Genomic DNA, 15608 nt, shown 5'->3' on the forward strand with positions numbered 1-15608 from the left:
AGGTCGTGTGTATGCTCGACGTTGGATGTGTTTAGATTAGTAATCAGCAATTGAGATAGTATGGAAAGTGTTGTAAGGCTGCGGGGTAGCCGTAGCATTCACTAGCAGCCAGATAGTGTTAGAGTGTTGTAAGTCTGCGGGTGTAGCCATAGCATTCACTAGCAGCCAGATAGTGTTAGAGTGTTGTAAGTTTGCGGGTGTAGCCGTAGCATTCACTAGCAGCCAGATAGTGTAAGAAAGTGTTGTAAGTCTGCGGGTTTAGCTGTATCATTCACTAGCAGCCAGATAGTGTTAGAGTGTTGTAAGTCTGCGGGTGTAGCTGTAGCATTCACTAGCAGCCAGATAGTGCTAGAGTGTTGTAAGTCCGCGGGTGTAGCCATAGCATTCATAAGGTTGGCAGATAGTGCTAGAGTGTTGTGAGACTGCGGGTGTAGATGTAGCATTCACTAGGTTGGTAGATAGCATGTGACTGTTGTTAGATCACAGAAGGAACAATAGTACCCACCATTTCGGGTGCAGCAGTGAGGGCGTGGCAAATGCACGAATTGGTTTACGGATTTCCCTAGATGAATTAGACCGTTTTGAGCCAAATGATAAGACCGTAGGAACGCCACTACAGTTATGAGATCAAGGAAGCAATGGACTGCTTAAGGTCGTTTGTGATATTAGGCTACCATTGGTCATGTAGCAAGCACTTTTAGCCTTAGATTTTGTAACGTCGGGATTCGATGCATGGACCCGATCGGTTGGATCAGGAGGTCGTTAGAGCCATAGTGGCAAGATAACTAATGGCAACTATTGGCAGACAAGGATTTCGTTCGGAAATCGTGTGGGGCGACTACGTTGGAGTCCTTTGGCTCCGCAATCGGGCCGGAACCCGGTATTGCAGATGACTGGTGAACGAATTGAAACCATGGAAGTCTCGGTGGATTTTAGAAGGCAGCCTGGGCGCAACATACTATTCCAGGCAGTTCAGTGCTTCAGACAGTTTCAGTGTCTCAAGAAGTAATGGTATTTTAGGATTTCATGTATGGTTGGAGTAACATATTGCTTGGGTTATGCTAAGACACTCACAACGGGATTATTTGATCGTTGGCCAAGTATAAGTGATCTGCAGGGATAATTGAGTCTGTGATTCTGTTTCCTAGCGGGAACCTCGAGTTATCAGAAGTTGAGTAGTCAGTTGAGAGATAAGTGGACTGGGTTCAACAATAATGATTCGGTATGGGCGTCTTTCAGGGAGTCAGTCCATCTCGAGACTTCAGATTTCAGATTGGGTAAGTGTGATTTTGTCACAAAGAGATCGTTCATCTTCGGGTTTTAGAACCCTGTGAGGGTTAGTTTTGATTAACTTGGGAAGGCTGGGGTTATGCTCAGGATTTTATGGTCATGTCGTTCAAGTTGTCTGGCGTATAAGGGATGGTAAGGAATGATTTCAAGGACGAAATCTAATTTAAGTGGGGGAGAGTTGTAACATCCCATTTATTAAATAAATAAACAGATAAAATTTAAATGAATAGTAGCCTAAATGCGGGATAATTTAGCAAGGCGTTGGTTTTGGGGATTAAAAAGTCATAATTGAGAGTTTAGGGGTTAAAATGTAATTTTCGGATTAGTTTGTAAAGAATTTTGGAGGTTGAGGGTTGTTTGGTAAATTCTGGATTTAAACTGAAATAAAATCTTGAAGAGAGGGGCTGAAGGGTAAATATTGGATTAAAGTTGAAAAGATTTTATGGAGACAGGGGCTAAAGTGTAAGTTTTGGATTTAATTTGACAAGTTTTGGTGGAGGAGGGGCTGAACTCGAAAAAATGAAGGAAGTTGAAATGGATACGGGACTTAACCCGGTGCCCTCCCCCACGTCGCATCTCCAAACCCTAAACCTAAGAGACCATTTTTCCAGTCGCCATGCGTGATGATCAGCCGACACCCCCCCCCCCTCCTTCGTCGTTGTTCCGATCAGACAGGACCGCTAAGCGGTTGTCTCGCCGATCAGTGCCGCCTCAACAACTCCCGCTGCTGCTAGTGACGTCGAGAACCGCCGGAAAATCGCAGACGACCGAAGGAGGCTGTGTCGTCGTCGTGTGAGGGTCGGGAGTCGCCGGAACCGCATGGTAACTCCACCTGCAACTTATCTTTTCTCCCGTCCTTCATTCATTTTGATGGTTTGATGTCAGGTAAGCCGACTGTTGCTTCCGCCGCCTGATTGGTTGCCATTTTATTGTATTCTGGCGACGTTAGCCGCTTGGGAGGTGGTCGGACGTTATGTGTTTGAGTAAATATACGTTGTTATTGTGTTCTTGGGGTTGTTTGCGTAATATCTAGCCGGAAAACCAAGGAAGGCCCGCCACCACCACCGTGAGGTGGTGGCTGCCACCTGTCGCCACATGGGTGGGTGTAAGTGTGTTCCTCCTTGTTGAAAATGTGATTGGGTGTTTTTGGGCCGGAGAAAAACCATGGAAAACCCCCACCACCACCGCGAGGTGGTGGCTGCCGCCGTGAGCCGCCGCCGACCACCACTGCCCAAGGTGGCAGTGGGTGGTGCCCGACCTAGTGGAACCTTAATGGACCTAAACACTTAATCTTGGACTGGGCTTGCTCGTGATTGGGCTAGAACCCCTAATTAGGGTTTAGAAAACCCTAATTTTGGGTTTGTTGGTTTGGACCTATCGGGACCCGCGTTATGGGCCATTGGAATTGAAGTATGAATTATACGGGATCACACCGTATGACTTATCTAGTAGAGTGATGGACTTAATGGATTAAGTCCTTAATGAGTTAAGTAAGAAACACTTAACCCTAATCGTCATTTCATGTAAAAACCCTAATTGTGTTGGGTTTTGAGTTGGGCCTTTTCTGTTGGGCGTAGATGTTTGGACGATTGATGGGTCATCCAAGAACAAGTATAAGGACTAGAGTATTGAATTGGGCTTTGGGATAAGGCCCATTGGAAAGGCTTGGGCCCAATTTGGAAAATTGGGCCATGGATGGGCCATAACCGGGCCTTGATGATTATGAGATATTGGACCATTGGATTGCCAAGTGTTTGGACCAGAATATATGGTTGGGCCTTAAGGTGAGACCATGTGAGGGGTTTGGGCCCAATTTGGAAAATTCGGCCATATTTGGGCCTTGGTTGATTATTTGACTTTTGGGCCTTCAGAGTATGAGTTTGGGCCTTAATCTTGGACCAAGCTAGGTTAGGGGTAAAATGGTCCTTTTACCCCAAGTGGGGATTTTAGAGTTATGCATAGGAAGCCCAAAGGGTTAATTGGGTTTTGTTTTGATGTTGACAGCTTAGGGATCTGTCAGCCAGCAGCCTGTGATTTATTCGCGGGACTTCAGCAGTGCAAGGTGAGTTTCCTTCAGTAGGAATGGGTCTACGGCACCAAGGTCGGCCCATAGTATGATATGTTAGTAGCTGAGTGTGGGCGGGGCCCGAATCTCATAGTAGCCGAGTGTGGGCGGGGCACGAATCTCGTAGTATTATTTGAGTATAGATATGTGACTGCTTGATAGAATTTAGATATACTTGTTGTCTGTGTGATACTTGTATGCATGTTAGTAGCGGAGTGTGGGCGGGGCCCGAATCTTCTAGACAGCGGAGTGTGGGCGGGGCCCGAATCTCCTAGACAGTGGAGTGTGGGCGGGGACCGAATCTCCTAGACAGCGGAGTGTGAGCAGGGCCCGAATCTCCTAGACAGCGGGGTGTGGGCGGGGCCCGAATCTCCTAGACAGCGGAGTGTGGGCGGGGCCCGAATCTCCATGAGAGTGGGCGGGGCCCGTATCTCCTAGTTGCATGTTATATGTGTATGATATGTAGTAGTTTGGGGAGACTCACTAAGCTTCGTGCTTACAGTTTTCAGTTTTTGTTTCAGCTACTTTCGGTAGCAAACGGAAGAGCTCGGGATGATTGCAATGCACACACCATTTGTTCAGCCTGGGACGTTTATACTCTGGTATATTTGACAGATGTTATGATATTCTTGAGATACACGATTTATAATTTTTATATGTTGAATGATAATTATGGTTTTATTAATGATTTAAAACTAAATTTTTGGACCGTATTTTTGGGATGTTTCAATTATAGCCAAGACCCTTTCTTATAGACTAAGGAGGGTTATTGGAACGGTGATAGATGAAGTCCAAACGGCTTTTATTGGTGTTCGATGCATTTATGATTGGCCAATGATCATAAATGAGATGTGTACCTGGGCTAAGAAAGCCAAAAACAAGATGTTCCTATTCAAGGTGGATTTCGACAAGGCTGTTGACAGTATAAATTGGAAATATTTGTTTTCGGTCATGAAACAAATGGGTTTTGGGGACACCTGGATTCGTTGGATCAATGGGTGCCTCTCGTCTTCTAGAGCTTCCGTTATCACCAATGGCTCGCCTACAAAGGAATTCCCCATTACTAGAGGACTCTGCCAAGTTGATCCGCTTTCACCTTTCCTTTTCATTATTGCTATGGAAGGGTTAAACGTTGTCATGAAATCCGCTTGTGAACACTCCTTGTTTCATGGTGTCAAGATCCCAAATAATGGTCCATCTATTTCTCATTTGTTCTATGTCGATGATGTGCTTTTCGTGGGTGATAGGAGGAACTCGAAATTTTCAAATCCTGATAGAATTTTAAATGTTTTCATACCGCCTCTGGTTTAAAAGTCAATTTCAGTAAGTCAAAAGTGTATGGTATCGGTGTCTCCAACATTGATATTGCTATTTGTGTTCGGGTGCTTGGTTGTGATGCGGCTTCACTCCCTTTTAAATATTTAGTTTTACAGGTGGGAGAAAATATGGCGCTCAATCATAACTGGAATCCTATAATTGAGAAAGTCCAAGCCAAACTTTCCTTAAGGAAAGTGAAAACCTTTTCGTTTGGCAGCCTTCCCCTATTCCACTTTTCATTATTTAAAGCCCCAAAATCTGTTGTTGAACATCTGGAAAGGTTGCGGAGAAACTTTCTTTGTGGAGGAGATGATGGAAAGAAAAAAAATTGATGGGTTGGTTGGGATGTTGTTCTTGGGGCAAAGGAGAGAGGTGGTCTTGGGTTTAGCTCGTTGATCTCGCTCAATTGGGATCTTCTCTTTTATTGGCTATAGCGATTCAAAACGGAACCATTGGCACTTTGAAGGAGGGCTATTTCTGGTTTCCACAATAGTTCTAGGAAACCAATTCGGTTTTCAGCAAAAAAAAACTCTTAAAGGAACATGGTTCGGTATTGTTCATATCATCTCAGTGCTGCACGAAATTGGGGTCGATATGTCCTCCTTTGTTTTTGAGAATGTCAGTTACGGGTCCAACACACTTTTCTGGTTGGATGACTGGACCAGCAATGTGAAACATCCCAAAAATACAGTCCAAAAATTCCATTTTTATTTATTAAATAAACCATAGTTATCAAAATCATTCCATCACAAAACATAAGTCGTAGTACCAAGTCAGAGTATCATATCAAACACATGTCAATATATCAGAGTAAAACATCCCAGGATAAACATAATGGTGTGTGCACTGCAGTCATCCCGAGCTCTTCCCCTTGATACCGGAAGTACTTGAAACCAAAACTGAAAATTATAAGCACGAAGCTTAGTGAGTCTCCCCAAACTACCACATACCATACATAATTACATAATAACATATCATGGGCCTTGCCCGCTACATCGGGCCCCGCCCGGCATCGGACCGAAGTCTGACATCGGGCCCCGCCCAGCATCGAGCAAAGCTCGGTATACATATAAACATATTAGCAAATACACATAAATAATCACATAACATAAACATATAAACATTCCTCAGGCCCCGCCCGACATCGGACCAAAATCCGGAAACATACAAACATTCCTCGGGCTTTCTCTGGCATCGGACCGAAGTCCGGAAACATACAAAAGAAGCACATGCAAGAATCACACAGACATCAAGCATACAAACATTCCTCGGGCTTTCCCCGACATTAGACCGAAGTCCAGAAACATATAAACCTACATCGGGCACTGCCCGGCATCTAAATGTCATCGTATATGCCCCTAGCATGACCGCCATCTCGGTGCGGAATGCACTCAACCTCTCGTCAAGAATCTCCAAGATGCCCTCCTTGACCGTACCGAAGATCACAAGAGTCTGGTCCAATATAATGAGCATGACCTCAGATGAAATAAACTCTCTTATCTGCTCATCGAGCTGCCCGGCTCCAGAGCCCGAGCCTGATCCCTCACCGGCACCAGAAAATGCCAACTGGTCTAGTGCGTAGCGTCACCATACTGAAAATACACCATAACAAACATCAGAATAATCATCATAACTCGAGGGATCACATACACTACAAGTTCCCTAGATTCATCTCAGCTCTCCTTGATTCGAGTACGAGTCCCCTGCTTTCAGTAGTACGGGCCCATACTACCTTCCACATCTATCCGTACTTTCCTCAAGAGTTGCCTTGACTACACCAAGTCCCTTCTACTACTACTGCTCTTAAAGCTAATCTCATCCTAGGCTTTCCCTAGGGTAATCTCCGTCCCACTATCCGCCATCAGCTGCATAAGAAGTCCCAACTATCTCTCCCTAACTAGCTCGCGAATACCATTACATATCACTAAGACCAGATAATTCTTCGAATGAGAGGTCCTACCCTACAACGGTTAGACTCAAACAAGAGCTGCGAAATAGAGCTAAACCTAACCTTCTGAAATTATTTAGTCCTTGTAATATGTAACTTAACATATTCGTTTGCTAGTTAGTTAAAGATAACTAGAACTCCTAAAAGCACAAAGCAAGCAACATTCGAGCATTGAGTAAACAAAACCAAGCATATCCTAATCAGGCCATCATATTACTGACTAATCAGTACTAGCATGCAGTTCATAAGCTCATACACATATAACAGGCATACAAGGCATCCTTCCTAGATCCTTAGCCCTAATCTAGCATGCAGTTCTCACAAGAATATCATAACATAACAAACTTGTGTGGGTAATTTGGGAGAACTTACTTAAGCTCGGCTGATTGCATGCACCACACCCTTTTCGCTTTTCAAAATCCTTTTTATAAAAATGGTTTTCTTTTCCTTTTGAAAATTTTCATACCAAGTCCTCAGTTTGAGTTCAGACACGCCCGAGAGTGCGCCTTAATCCCTCAAACCAAGGCTCTGATACCAACTTGAAACATCCCAAAAGTACTGTCCAACAATTTCATTTTTATTTATTAAATAAACCATAGTTATCGAAATCATTCCATCACAATACATAATTCGTAGTACCAAGTCAGAGTATCATATCAAACACATGTCAATATATCAGAGTAAAACATCCCAGGCTAAACATAATGGTGTGTGCACTGCAGTCATCCTGAGCTCTTCCCCTTGATACCGGAAGTACCTGAAACCAAAACTGAAAACTGTAAGCATGAAGCTTAGTGAGTCTCCCCAAACTACCACATACCATACATAATCATATAATCACATAATAACATACCATGGGCCTTGCCCGCTACATCGGGCCCCGCCCGGCATCGGACAATGTCTGACATCGGGCCCCGCCCGACATCGAGCAAAGCTCGGTATACATATAAACATATCAGCAAATATACATAAATAATCACATAACATAAACATATAAACATTCCTCGGGCCCTGCCCGATATCGGACCGAAATCCGGAAACATACAAACATTCCTCGGGTTTTCCCCGGCATCAGACCAAAGTCCGGAAACATACAAAACAAGCACATGCAAGAATCACAAAGACATCAAGCATACAAACATTCCCCGGGCTTTCCCCGGCATCCGACCGAAGTCCGGAAACATATAAACCTACATCGGGCACTGACCGACATCGGACCTTAGTCCAGAGTATACTAACATACGTAAACGGGCCGGCATTGGTGCCTTCGACCCGTTCCTATAGGAGGAAACTCACCTCGCTAAGCTGAATGCAGAATCTCACGGTGAGGAATCTCTAACGGCTGCTCCAACGACTCCCCGACTATCATTATCACAATAACACTTAGTCAAAACCAATAATCATTCTTAGGGTAAAATGACCATTTTACCCTCTGATCTAAATTGGACCATAAACTAGGCTCAATTCCATATCACCTTTCCAAGCCCACTAATGGCCCATTAATGGCCCAATTTTCTAAATTGGGCCCAACTCCTCAAATAGACCTTCCCTTAAGCCCAATAACTGACTCCTGATGGCCCACTAAGGCCCAATAGCTAAGAAGTCCAAAGATTAGCCCAAACCGAGGCCCAAACGATGAAGAATCTGAATCCAGTGAGTACGCGGGACGTACTCCTCTGTACGCTAAGCGTACAGGCTGCATGGCTTGTATGTTGCGCGTACGGGCTTGTACGCCCAACGTACTACCCTGTTAAGCCATAAACTCCAAAAGGGATTAATCCCTTAAGAACTTAAGCTTCAAACACAGATCTGAGTCCACTAGAGTGTCTTTATCCATAAAGTCGATTACTTGGTGGCTTGCAACCTACCAAATGGACGCAAACTTGAAATATGACAACTAACTTCCATGGAAATGGCTAGAACTCATGCATGACCACAAAAGGACCTTTAAGATTAAAACTTTTCTGATATTGGGACTCATATAGCACTAAGGGTGGCAACCCTAAGCCTAGATACGAATTTGAACCATAAAAATCCATTCTTGGGACCTAAAGAAGTCCAAACCACCATTAACATAGATCTAAGCATTCATGATGCAAGTTGAGAGCTTTTTACCTCAAATGAGTGCTAAATGGTGATGTTATCTCAGATCCTTGAGCTCAAAGCTACTCAAGTTCTTCTTCTTCAACTTCTTATTTCTCCTTCCAAGCTTCAAATCACAACAATAACCTTCATAAGGTCAAAATCACACAAAGATGAAGAGTGGTAGGCGTTCTAGGGTTTCTGAGGTTGAGAGGCTGGTAAGGAGGCTAGGGTTTGGGAGTTAATGTTGTATTTATATGGCTTAAACCCTAAAAATTAGGGTTTGGAGTCTGCCCGTGTACGCTGCACGTACGCGCATGAACCCCCCACATCTAATGATGCACTACGCCCCGCGTACGCCAAGCTTACGCCCATCGTACGTCTTCAGGTAGCCCACTAACTATCGGCCCACTCACTTAAGGTCCAACTCAAAATCCACCATTAATCTCATAGTCCAACAATTCAATATAAAGGAATTAATAATTTATATTACCTCAAGTCACGGGTGTTACACAATGGTTCCTTGGCTTCTCGTTTCCCTTTCTATTTTGAGCTTGACAAAATGAAACATTGTTTTATCAATGAAAGAATTTTCCCCAATGGAATCAAATGGAGATGGAAAAATTCGCCCAACGAAATCATGGAAATCAACGAGTTGATTCAGCTTGATAATCTCTTGAGTTCGTTTTTTGTAAAAAATTCTCAGGATTCGTGAACTTCAAAACTCTCCGCTGATTGGTCCTTTCTGTGCGTGATCTGTGGAATCTAATTGATTTAAAGGTGGCTAAACATGTTGTAAACCCTACAACATGGTTGAATCTAGTTCCGATAAAAGTTAATGCCTTCGTCTGGCGTGCCTCAATGGATAGAATTTCGTCTGTTTGTGCTCTTTCGAGGAGGGGTATTTTAGTCCATAATCCAAAATGTCGTTTCTGCAATGTCGAGCTGGAGGAAACTGATCACGTGTTGGTCAAATGCCCTCTTGCGTGTGACACCGTGGACTGGATTATGAATTGGTGCAACATCATGCCACAATAGTTTCAATCGGTGGGGGGTCTTCTTAATTTCGGTGCAAGGGGTAACTGCCCTAAGAAAAAAAAATCCTCTTGGCCATTCTGTATGGTCTTCTTTGGTGTACATGGAAAGCGAGAAACGATATGGTATTCAATAATTCGAAGTCAAGTTGTCTCTTGTCCCAACCTAAATGATAATGTTATTACTTTAGTCTTTAATTAGGTGAAGCACACCGGAAAGAAAGGAGATTGTAAGGGGGTTAGTATTGGATTAGCTTTCTTTTAAATGTTTGTTAAACTTTTGTAATCTGTTTGTTTTTTTTTGTCCTGTCTTCTTGCTCCATAGACGGTGGTTAATAAAACTTTCGGCCGGTTCAAAAGGAGGAATGAAAGGTGGAATAGTGGAAACTAAAACCTCTAGGTTTTTTTAGCTACTTTACTTTGCACATGTTGTGTGGCCTGGTCAATTCGAGTGATAGAATGAACAATTTTTTTTATTATAATCATTTTTATATTTAATATATTCATCATATTCATTCAAAGGAAAAAGCATCAATTGGTCATTTGCTCAATTCCTCTATATTTTGAGTTACTTTTTTTTGTTTGTTATTTATTATACTTAACGTGTGTTTAATCCTAAATTGAAAATTTTGATGAACATATCCATTAAGAAAATATATTGGTGGAATATAATAGTTTTTACTTAAGGTTACTTTTTCTTGTGAAAAGCTCATCGTTTATCTAACCATAAATAATATTATTCGTATCTTTAAAACATTTTTCCAAATTAATTTAACTTGATAATTATACAGTTTCAAACAAAACATATACATCTAAGTTTCAAAAAAACAACTGTTAAATATCCTATTAATTATAACATCTATTAACCTTCAAAATTGTTTTAAATTGTCACGAACATCAACATTCATAATTCATTTTTGGTGAATCCACTCTATCGGTCTACCTCCATCTTGACGGAATCTCAGTCGATGTCAAACTTCCAAACACGCGAGTATGTATAATTATAAACAACAGAGTGGTGGCGAACGGCGAGATCCGGCGGCTGCGGAAATGGCCAATGGCGATTTCAATGGTCGGCGTTCGTCAACTATCCCAACATCAACGCCCTTTAGGTATTATTAAACAAGAACCCGTCCGTAGTCAACGCATCCGTACTTTTCGATGATTAGTAGTAATTAGAATAATGTTAATGACAGGGATTAAGCTACTGCCATTGATGATCTGTTCTATATCTCAGGTTTGGATTTAGTCCAAATCCTTATCCACACCGACATAATTTGAGAATAGAGATAAAAATCAATTCTCTTCTGTATATATCTATGTCTATGGACTGCGATGCGTATGCGTGTCCGTAGGGATAAGATGGGGCGCACAATTTAAGATGATGCTTGCATCAGATCCATTTTTTACTTGTAAATCGATGAAACTTTATCAGAATCGCAATATTTTAGAATATATTGCGTATAAAGGCGATGATCCACAACGCGAAATTGAATATATGCCGTTGGATTCGGAATGGACGGTAGGATTTGCGATTAGATATTGGTTGTTTTCTCTCTGTCTCTAGTCTTTACATTTGACTTTTTGTAAATAATTATTGGACATGGATTGAGTGGACAATTTCAAATCTGCCATTTTCCCTTGTCCATCATCATTAATGAAGGCATATATATATTTGTGGGTTTCATTGCTTCTTCTTCTTCTGTTCTTTGTCTTTGTAGCTGCAATTCTCAGAAGACGCGTGTTGATAGGTTCGAGACTAAACCCTTAAAGAAGGTTTTTCCACCTTCGGAGAAGAATTGCTTGCTAAGCTCAGCTTCAAGGTTCATCTTTAACTCTGTTTTCTTCTTCGTTTTTCTTATTTTTCCCCTTTTCTTTTCCGGATTTCTTGGATTTTCATAGATCTTCCTTAGGTTAACTCAGATTTTCATAGATCTTCATTAGGTTAACTCAGAGATCCTGACTTTTAGCATATATCCATAATATCTCCAGATCCATTCATTTATAAAACCATGTATTATTTTACCATTTCCACCTTTGATTCAAGGGATTTAGAATGATTTGAAATTCCATTCCGTTCCAATCCTTTAAATAAAACTTATAATTGTTTTCTTTGATAAAAACTCAGAATCAAATCATGCTTGGCAAGGAATTTTTCACCGAGTATGGTGAAGCAAGTCTGTATGAGATTCAAGAAGTTGTTGGGAAAGGAAGCTACGGTGTTGTTGCAGCTGCAGTTGATACACACACTGGTGAAAAAGTCGCTATAAAAAAGATCAACGATGTTTTTGAACATGTTTCCGATGCCACGCGTATCCTTAGAGAAATCAAACTCCTTCGTCTTCTTCGACATCCCGACATTGTTGAAATAAAACACATCATGCTTCCTCCGTGTAGAAGAGAATTCAAAGACATTTATGTGGTTTTTGAGTTAATGGAATCTGATCTCGATGAAGTCATCAAGGTTAATGATGACCTCACCCCTGAACATCATCAATTCTTCTTGTATCAACTCCTTCGAGCTTTGAAATATATACATACAGGTTTCTTCCCCTTCCTCCTCCTCTTCTTCTTCTAATTATTATTTTATTTTCTTGATTATATCTTTTTTTTTTTCAGCTCATGTGTTTCATCGTGATCTGAAACCCAAAAACATCCTCGCAAATGCAGACTGCAAATTAAAGATCTGTGATTTTGGTTTAGCACGTGCATCGTTTGATGATACCCCGTCAGCAATTTTTTGGACTGTATGTTTCTCAATTTACAAAACTTTTTTTTTTTAATAAAAAAAAAAGATAAATTTTTATTTTATATATAATTCTCTCCAGGACTACGTGGCCACTAGATGGTATCGTGCTCCTGAACTTTGTGGCTCCTTTTTCTCAAAAGTAAGCACACACACACACAGTTTTTCCATATATTTTAAATATCTAAAAGTTATGAATTGAATTACTAAAAATTTGAATTTACCAGTATACCCCTGCGATTGATATATGGAGCATAGGGTGTATATTTGCTGAGATGCTAACAGGGAAGCCATTGTTTCCTGGGAGAAACGTTGTGCACCAATTAGATCTTGTTACTGATTTGCTTGGTTCTCCTTCTGCTGAAATAATTGCTAGGGTTTGTTTTTTTTTCTTTAAAAAAAAAAAAAAAGATTGTTACCTTTTTTTAAATATGTTACCATTTATTACAGATAAGAAATGAAAAGGCTAGAAGATATTTAAATGGCCTTCCAAACAAGACAAAAGTTCCATTTTCACATAAATTCCCAAATGCTGATCCATTAGCACTTCGTTTACTTGAAAGATTGCTTGCCTTTGACCCAGTTGACCGGATATCTGCTGAAGAGATAAGCTTTAGTAAAACTTTATACCATTTTGTTTTATATAATATTTGTTGTAAATCCACTCAAAATATTATATTTGGTTACTGATATTTTAATTTTTTTTTTTTTAATTTGCAGGCTTTAGCAGATCCGTATTTTTATGGTTTAGCTAATTTGGAAACTGAACCATCAAAACAACCGATTTCAAAACTTGAGTTTGATTTTGAAAGAAGGAGATTAACAAAGAATGATGTTAGAGAGCTGATTTATAGAGAGGTATGTATGCTCATATTCTACAATCTTTATAGGGAAAATTGCTTAAGGGTATTTTCGTCTTTTTCAAGTATACAGATCCTAGAGTATCACCCCCAGATGCTGCAAGAGTACCTACATGGCGAAGAACACATAAGCTTCATGTATCCAAGGTCATAACTTTAAAGACTCATAGAAATGTCAATTGTCACGAATTGTGAAATGACTAAAATACCCTTTGTATCCTATTTTCAGTGGAATCGATCGATTTAAGCAGCAGTTTGCGGATCTTGAGGAGCAGGAGGGCAAGGAAGGAAGAAACTCTCCGCTTCGAAGGCAGTACACATCATTGCCAAGGTAAGTTTCCAAATTCCAAATTTGCCCCTCCCTCTTGAACATAAAAAGGACGAAAAAATGAAAGTTGGAAATAAAAAAAAATGGTTTATATAGTTTAATAATGTGGTGTTTTTATCAAAGAGAACGGATCTGTGTGCCAATAGAAGAAGCTGTTGATGAAATGAATGAGTTTGAAAGGCGTACAAATGCTTCAATTGCAACAAGTCTAAGAAGCCCACCAAGATCATCAGAAAGGTCAAAAAATGTTAAAAAAGATTCACCTAAAAATATTCCAAACAGCAATAAAAATGCAAGAAGCTTGTCAAGAAGTAATAGCATTTGTAATACTACACCCAAATATGTAGGACCCACCAACAAAAGTTGCAAGGTAAGTCTTCTGATTACCCTTTTAGGATCATTTATACTTTAAAAATTTACATTACATCACTTCCAAAATAACTATAACATTTTTTTTGTGACAGAAATGTGCTTTTTTTCATTTTGAAATGTATTTTTTATTTATTTGAAATGTTATTTTTTTTGGCAGGAGACGTTTGAACAAGGAGATGAGGTAAGCGGTGTTCTGTCACAGAAGCTGGCAGCATTAAGTTCTTGAATTGGGTGTTGAGGTGGCTTTGGGATTTGACTGAATTTGACATGAATTAAAATGTGTAGTATTTAATATTGTAAGGTAATGTTACCTAAATGTGTGTTATATGTTGATCACTGACTTGATTATTTGTGATTATGAACACATTATATGCTACCCTGTGCTAATGTTCACTTACGATTAAATAGGGGGAGTGATATATCCACTTTCCGTATTTTATTCTTCCACTTATATAAAAGTAGTTTCCCTTTTATACCCTTTCTTTAATCATTAAAAATATAAGAAAAACAATATTTTCTAATTACCAAATATAAATAGAGAAATAATCGGCATGTTTGTTATTTTCTTTTTCCTTTTCTCTCTTTTGTTTTCTTAATTTATTAATTGCTTTTGTGTTTTTTTTCTTATGTATAAAAAATAATTTTCTTTTGTAATATTTATCACTTTATAAACTCAATACTAATTTTCATCGTCACATAGATATGAATATTTAAACCTGCTCTATCATGTAAAATATAAATAGATCTTATTAGTTTCTAACCATTTATATTTATTTTAGTGCCAATCATTGTTATTAATCCCATGTCATTTTTTATGGCACAGACTTGGTTCATAACAAAACACTACATCATAAAAGAGACACTGAAATGAAAAATAATGTTAAAGGAAACTTGTCCAACAAAAATATTCAAATCAAAATAATGTCAAAAAAAAATTTGACCATAAAGAAACATTCACCCTACTCTAGTTGCATATCATCACTTAAAAAGTTGGATATTCATTTAAATCAAATAAGTCGTTTCCAGACACTTCATTGTTCGTTTGAAATGCAGAAGTAGAACTCAAAAGATTGTGTGTTTGTGATGATTCCACAAGCTCAAATCTTGAAGGGTCTCGTGCGGTTGAACTTATTCCTTTTTTCTTTCTTTTTTTCGGAGGTCTACCATTTGGTCGACGAATCACAGGCTCAAAGAATGTATCAGATTCAGTCAAAAGTTTCGTAATGATAGAAGTAGCAAATTCTTTCTTACTTAGAGGCCACATTTGGTATTTTCAAGACAACTTACTAAGCAACTTATCAAATTCATTGGCGACATTATTGTGTGAATTATCTTCTAAATCCACGCGCAATGTATCAATCCTCCAATGTGGGTGAATGAGATCCAAGGAAAGTGGCACTCCTTGCAATCGATTTATCTTGTGAGAACAAGGAAGACCCATGGTCGCCATAAAATGACCAGTGCAAGGATTCATTGTACCTGAAAAACCAAATAGTTATTAAAGACTATGTAAAAGGTAATGTTTTATAACAATTTAAAAGTACAGTCTTTGTAATATTACCATTT

General features: G+C 39.8%; 1 protein-coding gene across 1 annotated transcript; it reads left to right on the top strand.

Annotated features, from left to right (window-relative positions):
- Positions 1-11087: 11087 nt before the first annotated feature.
- On the top strand, positions 11088-14515 carry LOC145166433 (mitogen-activated protein kinase 9-like). Its single transcript, XM_079085409.1, has 12 exons — positions 11088-11258; positions 11458-11559; positions 11865-12279; positions 12356-12483; positions 12565-12624; positions 12710-12859; positions 12933-13086; positions 13201-13340; positions 13416-13489; positions 13572-13673; positions 13794-14040; positions 14200-14515. Exons 3-12 carry the CDS (start codon positions 11874-11876, stop codon positions 14266-14268), a joined length of 1530 nt encoding a protein of 509 aa, XP_078941535.1. The 5' UTR covers positions 11088-11258; positions 11458-11559; positions 11865-11873; the 3' UTR covers positions 14269-14515.
- Positions 14516-15608: the final 1093 nt, after the last annotated feature.

Source organism: Lactuca virosa, chromosome 3 (assembly GCF_052849685.1).
Source record: "Lactuca virosa cultivar CGN04683 chromosome 3, Lactuca_virosa_CGN04683_v6, whole genome shotgun sequence".
In the NCBI taxonomy this organism is placed as follows: domain Eukaryota; kingdom Viridiplantae; phylum Streptophyta; class Magnoliopsida; order Asterales; family Asteraceae; genus Lactuca; species Lactuca virosa.